The sequence below is a fragment of the Nannospalax galili genome, unplaced genomic scaffold (assembly GCF_000622305.1).
Source record: "Nannospalax galili isolate Female #2095 unplaced genomic scaffold, S.galili_v1.0 scaffold1176, whole genome shotgun sequence".
NCBI classification, from domain to species: Eukaryota; Metazoa; Chordata; class Mammalia; order Rodentia; family Spalacidae; genus Nannospalax; species Nannospalax galili.
The window spans coordinates 1443018-1450703 of NW_008338883.1; the positions used below are offsets into that span (position 1 = coordinate 1443018).

The 7686-nt window shown below is 44.6% G+C and overlaps 1 protein-coding gene and 1 pseudogene across 4 annotated transcripts in view; one reads left to right on the forward strand and one right to left on the reverse strand.

Annotated features, from left to right (window-relative positions):
* Positions 1-6: 6 nt before the first annotated feature.
* Positions 7-7686, forward strand: part of Ubp1 (upstream binding protein 1) — a 51500-nt gene continuing 43820 nt past the window's right edge. For all 4 annotated transcript variants that reach the window (XR_003849600.1, XR_003849601.1, XM_008833426.3 and 1 more), the window contains exon 1: positions 7-357. Coding sequence is in view for 2 of the 4 variants with exons in the window: in XM_008833426.3 (XP_008831648.1) it covers positions 245-357 (113 nt within the window). In the remaining 2 variants the exon portion in view is untranslated. The remainder of the gene's footprint in view (positions 358-7686) is intronic.
* On the reverse strand, positions 5048-5414 carry LOC108490868 (annotated as a pseudogene).

Consider the following 7686-nt stretch of genomic DNA (forward strand, 5'->3'; position numbering starts at 1 on the left):
CGGGTGGGAAGCGCGGCCCTCTGCCCGGTCGCTCCCGCTGCAGCTGCTCGCCGGCGCGCTGTGCCCTGACAGCTGGGCCTCGGCCGCTCTCGTCTCGGCCGCCTCCCGGGCCGCCGCTGGTGACCACTCGCCGCGCCGCCGGAGGCTTCACCCGCGCCCTCCCCCAGGACGCACCCGCGGAGCTCGGGCCCCTTCGCCCCGGACCCGGAGGCCGCGCTGTGCGGGGCGGCGGCGAGGCCGGAAGATGGCCTGGGTGCTCAAGATGGACGAGGTGATTGAGTCTGGGCTGGTGCACGACTTCGACTCCAGCCTCTCGGGCATCGGGCAGGAACTGGGCGCCGGCGCTTACAGCATGAGGTACGGGGCGTCCCGGGAAAAGCCCGGTCCTGGGCCGAGGGGTCGGGGTCCTGCCGCGTGGCGCCCCGAGGCCTCTCGGCGGCTGGTGGAAGTGACTGTCCGCTGACCCCGCCACTTTGGCCAGGGGAAACCGCTCCTGTAAAGCAGAGTCTGCTGTGGCGATGGCTTGACTTGGAGGGAAAGGGGTATCTTTTCCAAGAGATTTCCAAGCCCCCTGCAGCTGGAATGCGCTGTGCAGAAAGGCTTAGAATGGGAAACTACAGCATTTCCTATCGGCTCCTGTTAGGTTGCCCTGCTAGTATGAGTCTGTCCTGTTTGCAAAGTAAACTAGTTTAACATTACAATAGTAAAATTTCATAGGCCAGAGTAGCCTATGGGTTGGAAAGCCTGTTGACTTGGCTTATTGATTGTCTCAAAGTGGTCTTTTAGGTTCGTGTTATGGGGCCTCCCCTCAAATTGTTTCCTCTTGCCGAAGGCTTACGATTATGCCACAAGCAGTAGTTTAGTTTCTGCTGTCTGCACCAGCAGCCATTCATTTTGTTTAGTTTTGAGAGATTGAAACAGGAGCCAGGTCTACCCTCCATCCCCAAAGAACTCTTTGGGGCCTGGAAGCTCTTTGTTTTTTTGGTGACTTACTTGTACAGAGTAAGGTTTACTCAGCGAAGTCTAAAACCGGGTGGTCTTTCGGCTCTTCGTTAATGTGAATGAGGTCTATTATGCTGTTGAACAAAATGCCTGGCGTGTGTGAAGTGCACTACAGTTTCCCAATAGTTTCCATATCTTCCACTGCAGCCCAGGGAAAAACAGGGGCTTTAATACCCCCGGAGAAACGCTTTCTGGGTCAGAGCTGACCTGGAGAAGTCAGGGCAGATCACTGAAGCAGTTTGGTTTGACTCTCTGTCCCCCAAAGAACTCTCAGAACAGTGTCTTGGAGGGCGGAAAGGAATGCGTGGTGGAAAGCATATTAAACTGAGAATGAAGCCGGTAGCGTGTGACCCTGATTTGGTCTCTGCTTGTCTCCCTGAACTTGGCACTTCCTTTCTCTGCAGTTGTGTAGCTTGAGGGCCTTAGATGAGATGGATTATTTTCTAGAACAACTGTCTTAGTAGTTGGAAAAAAATTGAGCGGCTTCCCTGTGGAAACTCTCCTTCGGTACCTCAGTCCACTTAACCCTGGGCTTGTAGTCAAGGCAAAAGAAAGCACATGCATTTACAGTCAGATGGAATTGCTGCTGGAAAGTTTGCTTATTGATGGGTTTTAGAGCTCTTGCTAAGGCTGGAGAGATGGCTCAGTGGTTAAGAGCACACTAGCTGCTCATGAGGAGGACCCAGGTTCTGTTCCCAGCACCCACATGGTGAAGAACAACCTAATAATTTTTTAGAGGAACTTTTACTTTTTTCTAGAACTTCTATTTTTTTCCAGGTTCTTAGATGAATTGTGCTTGGTTTTAGTGATTCAGCCAATTTAATTTACTTGTGTTTATGGTTTTTTTTTCTGAAAAGAAATTAATTCTTGATAGTCAAGAATTGACCTTATTCTTTAAGTCATGACTGGCATCCTTGTGGTTTGAATTAGAATGTCCCCCATAGGTTCCAAGTATTTGGACATTTGTCCCCAGTTGGCGTTGTTTTAGAAGATCTTAGAAGATGCCACCATGCTGGAGGAAGTGGATCACTGGTGGTGGGCTCAGAGAGTTAATCTTAAGCCTTGACAGATCTCCAGTCACTCTTTGCTTCCTGTGCCTGCTTAAAGATGTGAGTGCTCCTCTTTCAGTTCCAGACACCTGCCACCATGCCTCTCCACCATAAGCTCAAATAAACTCTTTTTTTATAAGTTCCCTTGGTCATGGTGTTTCTATCACAGCAACAGAAAAGTGACTAATACACTTGTAATTCTCTCATTTATGACATTCCTCTTGGGGAACCCTTTTCATTGTTTTTGGCATTTAATCTAAACGTCCAGTGATTCTGAAGGTGAATACCAGTTTTTGAAGCACTTATTTTTTCACATTTAATTGGATTCTGGGAAACCAAGAAGAGCTTGTCTCTTGCACATTTGAAATTCTCAAGTACAAGAAATTCCTAAATTGAGTTGACAAGGAGAAAGTCTGAGGAGGCTTTATGTTGCTACAGGCTTCCTCTGGCTGCTGCCCTTCTCACCATCCTGTTCAGGAATCCTTAGGAGCAGTCTGCTTGATCTGGGCAGGAATCAGGAAGGAAGACTTACTGTTTTGTTTTGTTCAAGAAGTAAGCCTGGGGTGGTGGCTCACACCTGGAATTGCAGTACTTGGGAGACTGGGCCAGGAGGATCACCCATGTTTGAGGCCAACCTGGGTGTGCGCTCGCACTCTCTTTCTCTCTCACACGAAGTAAGCTGAACTTACTGAAAAAATAGCTTCTCATTTTTATTTTATGTGTAGTGTATGAGTGTTTTGCCTTCATGTATGAATTTTTAAAATGTGTGTGTCTGGTGCTGTAGAGGTCAGGAGATAGTGTTGATCCCTTGGAACTGAAGTTAGATGGTTGTGAGTTGCAATGTGGGTGCTGAGACCCAAATCAGGTCCTCTGTAAGCAGCAAGTGCTTTTAACTGCTAAGCCACCTCTCCAGCCAGAAAATTAGCTTCTTGATAAAAATTTAGTTTGGTGGGCTGGTTTAATTTGGAAGGAGAGAACTGATTCCCACAAGTTGCTTCTGACTTTCTCATATGTCACATCTACCTTCCCCAATAAATGTAAGTGTAATAAAAAATTTAGTTTGTAGGCTACTTTCCTTTTTTTGGGTCTTTTTGAGACAGGGTCTCCCTATAGCCCCAGGTGATCTGGAACTTGCCATGTAGACCAGGCTGGCCTGGAACTCAACAGATCTGCCTGCCACTGCCTCCTGAGTGCTGGGATTAAAGGCATGCACCACCATGCCTGGCTTACCTTTTTTTTTTTTTCAAACTGTATTTGATTTTTTGGATTTCTTAAGAGATTTCTTTTTTTGCTGGGCAACAAACCCTTGAGTTTACTAAGCAAGGAAAAAATATATATATATTTTCCCCCCTTTTGGCACGGTCTCACTGTACAACCCTGGCTGGCTTGGAACTCACTAGTAGACCAGACTGGTCTTGAATTTACAGAGAATTGCCTGCCTCTCCTAGGTGCTTGAATTAAAGGTGGTGCACACCACCACACCTGGCTATCTTTTTTTCCCTTTTTTTTGAGACTAGGTCTCATACTGCAGCTCAGGTGTCTTGGAAGTCACTATGTAGCCTAGGCTTGCCTTGAACTTCTGAAAACTTTCCTGTTTTAGACTCCTGCATGCCAGGATTACAAGCTTTAGCAATCATAGAAGTTTAAGCAAGATATTAACAGGTTCTTTTTCTCTCTCTCTCTTTTTTTTTTTTTTTTTTTTTTTGGCAGAGGGGGTGAAGAACAGGGTTTCATGTAGCCCAGACTGGCCTTGAACTTACTGAGTAGTTGAGGATGACCTCAAGAGTGCTTGGATTATAGGTGCGAGGCATCTCCTGATCTAGGTGGTGCTGGAATTGAACCCAGGTCTTTGTGTATGCTAGCTAGGCAAGTACTCTACCAATTGAGCTACATCCTCAGCCCTTAAAATTTGGGGATGCTGTCTCCCTCTAGCCTAGGCTGTCTTGGAACTCACTGTATAGCTCAGGCTAATCTCAAACTCATGATGATCACCCTGCCTCTGCCTCCTGAATGCTGCAGATTACATTCTCAAAACTTTCTGTAAGGAATAGTTTCCTCAGCTTTAGGGGACAATAGCTAGAAAGAATTGCTTTCCTTCACTGGTATGATCTAATATTGTTATAGGTCTTGAGAGCAGACTGAGGCTAATTTCTGGTATTACCTTTGCTTCTATCTCTTTTTGGAAGGGTGTCTGGTTCTCTTTTGTGTATATGTGTTCTGGGGCCACACTTGTGTGTGAGCTGTGCAGATTCTATTATTTGAAATGAAGCAATTCATACATATGTTTTTGGGTTTTTTTTCTGTTTGTTTTTGGTCTTTTTGAGACAGGGTCTTCCTGTAATCCAAGCTGGCCTGGAACTCACTATGTAGACCAGGCTGGCCTCAAACTCACAGAGATCCACCTGCCTCTGCCTCTTGAGTGCTGGGACTAAAGGTGTGCACCACCACGCCTGGCTGTCATACATAACTTAAAAAATATTTTATTTATTGTATTTATTTTATGTGTGTGAGTGTATTGCCTACATGTGCACCTGTGTCATGCAGTGTCTGGGGAGGTCAGAAGACGGCATTGGGTTCCCTGGAAGAGTTAGGGACAGTTGTTAGCCACCATGTGCATGCTGGGAACCAAACCTGGATCTTCTGCAAGAGCAGACAGTGCTCTTAACTGCTGAGCCATCTCACCAGCCCATATTATTTAATTTTTAAAATTTTATTATTTTTATTCTTATGTGTATGAGTATATTGTCTGTATGTGTGTAAGTGTACCCCTGTTGTGCAATGCCCGAGGCAGTCAGAAGAGTGTCAAATTCCACTGGAACTGGAGTTATAGACAGTTGTCAGCCACCATGTGGGTGCTGGGACTCGAACCTGGTCCTCTGCAAGAGCAGTCAGTGCCCTTAACTGCTGAGCCATTTCTCCAGCCACATTTTTAAATTTTTTTTTTGTTCCTAAATTTTATTCATGAATTCATGCAAAATATTCCAGATCAATGCATTTTAATCCTTATCCTCCTCTTCATCCTGGTTAATCTGGCAGTAATGTAATTCAAAGCTCTCTTTGCTGTCAGCTAGGCTCGTAACCAATCCCATAGATTATTCGTCTTCAAATATTTTTTGGTGAGATATTTCAAATACCTTTTGGAAAAAGGCACCTCAGAAGTGATGACGATCTTGCTGTTGCTCCTTTTGATGGTGACAACCCCTCCACCAAGGTTCCCAGCCTTCCCATTCACTTTGATTCTCTCCTGGAGGAACTACTTGAAATTGGCAGCATCCATGGTCTTCTACAGGGTGGGTGCAGTCAAAGGTGAACTTTAAAACCTTTTTTTCCCCTCTTTCGCCCAAGCTTTTTCACGGGTGCCATGGTGGCAGCAGAGGCAGAAAGAACCATTTTTAAATTTTTTTAAAATTTATTTATTTTATTTTTATTTTTTTGAGACAGGGTCTCCCTGTAGCCCCTGCTGTCCTGGAACTCACTGTGTAGACCAGGCTGGCCTCAAACTCACAAAGATCTGCCTGCCTCTGCCTTCCAAGTGCTGGGATTAAAGGCGTGCGCCACCACACCTGGCCTCATTTTTTAAATTTTTTAAAAGCAACTTTTCCCCTTGGATTTTTGTATCTGCTGTTGGAATCTTTGCTTTGGTTGACATGGAGAAAGTCAGCCTCACATGAACAAATGCTTGAGAAAGCAAGTTTATTTCAATAGCTTTTCAAAATCATTGTGGATAGTCTTTGAATATATCAACATTTGACAAGTGATAGTTTTCTTTAGACACTTTTATTTTATTTGTAGTGAAAGAGGGGTGGCATGCCCACACCTGTGCCATGGCTGGAGGGTAGAGGTCAGAGGACAACTTGCCAGAGTCATTTTCTCTTTTTAAAGTGTTGCCATGTAGCCCAGGCTGGGTCTGAATTCTCTTCCTGCCCCAGCTTCCTGAGTGCTGAGATTACAGGCATTTGCCACCTTGACCAGTTAATTTTGGCACTTCAAGTTATACAGTATCGAAAGGTTATATTCTTTAATGTAGCCACCTCTCTTGTACATAGGTGGTAGAGGCCCAGGCCTTGTCATTGCAGCATATTTAGCTACTGTTTTCCTTGAAATGATGGCCTGGCTTTGTTAATATTTTTTGGTCTTTTTCAGTCTTTTTGAGACAGTCTCCCTGTAGCACCAGCTTGCCTGGAACTTGCTATGTAGACCTTGAACTCATAGAGATCTACCTGCCTCTGCCTCCCGAGTGCTGGGATTAAAGGGGTGCACCACCACACCCGGCTACTTTGTTTTTTTAAAAATTATATTTATTTAGTGTGTGTGCCAGGGTTTGGCTGTAAAGGTCAAAGGACACCTTTCAGGAGTTGGTTCTCTCCTTTCGCCATGTGAGTCCTGGGGCTAGAACTCAGGAAGTCAGACCTGGCAGTAAGTGCCTTTACCTTCTAAGCCATCTCACAGGTACTTTGTTAATTTTAAGAACATTTCTTTTCAATACCCAGATCTGAATAATCATAATTTTTCAAGTTTTAGAAGAGCATTTCCTCAAGTTAACCAATTATTGGAGCTTATCAGAGAGTTAGTTAAGTAACCTGCAAAGTATCACTCAAAGAAAGACAGGGCTGGAATTTTAAGTTCCAGAACTGGGTTTGACCTCTGGTCCCTTCCACCGTTTTCTTGAACACCTTATTAATAAATTAGTAATGGGTTGTCTCAACACAGGAGACTGGGGAGACTGGGATCTGAATAGGAGCTAGTCAGTTGAGAAGCTTTTTTTTTTTTTTTTGAGTCAGGTGTGGTTATATAGCATCTTGAATTCACTATGTAGCTTAGGCTGGCCTCAAACTCACGGCGATCCTCCCGTACAGGCTTTGCTACTGCTTTTATTTTTTTTTTAAGATTAAAAAAATTTTTTTCATTTATTTTTATTTTATGTGTATGTGTGTATTGCCTGCATGTAGGTAAGTGTACCCGTGTTGTGCAATGCCCACGGAGGACACAAGAGGCTGTCGGATCCCCTGGAACTGGAGTTACGGACGCTTGTTAGCTGCCATGTGGGTACTGGGATTTGAACCCAGGTCTTCTGTAAGAACAGCCAGTGTTCTTAACTGCTGAGCCATCTCTCCAGCCCCTACTGCTTTTATTTTTGTGCCACCCCTACTAGGATCTTATTTGTTATTATCCTGACAATTTTTCTTCATTCTAGTAATTTGTAGAATCTCAAGTTTTCTGCATAGTTAGATAGTATCTTTAAATGGTGGATTTGTTTTTTCTGTTTATTTTTCCCACCTTTGTGGGATGGCTAGGGTTTTAATGAAATAAGACACTAAAAACTGGAATCTTTAGTTGTCTACTGATTCTGTAGAGCGAACATTTGCAAAATTTCTTAAATCATTTGTCCCCGAGCCTGGGGTGGTGGCCACACCTTTAATCCCAGCACTCTGGAGGCAAAGGCAGGCAGATCTTGGTGAGTTCAAGGCCAGCCTGGTCTACATAGTGAGTTCCAGACTAGCTGGGGCTACAGGGAGACCCTGTCTCAAAAAGACCAAAAAAAAAATTTGTCTCCATTCTTAGACAAGATTAGCTTTTAGTTTGTTTGTTTCTTCCTTCCTTCCTTCCTTCCTTCCTTCCTTCCTTCCTTCCTTCC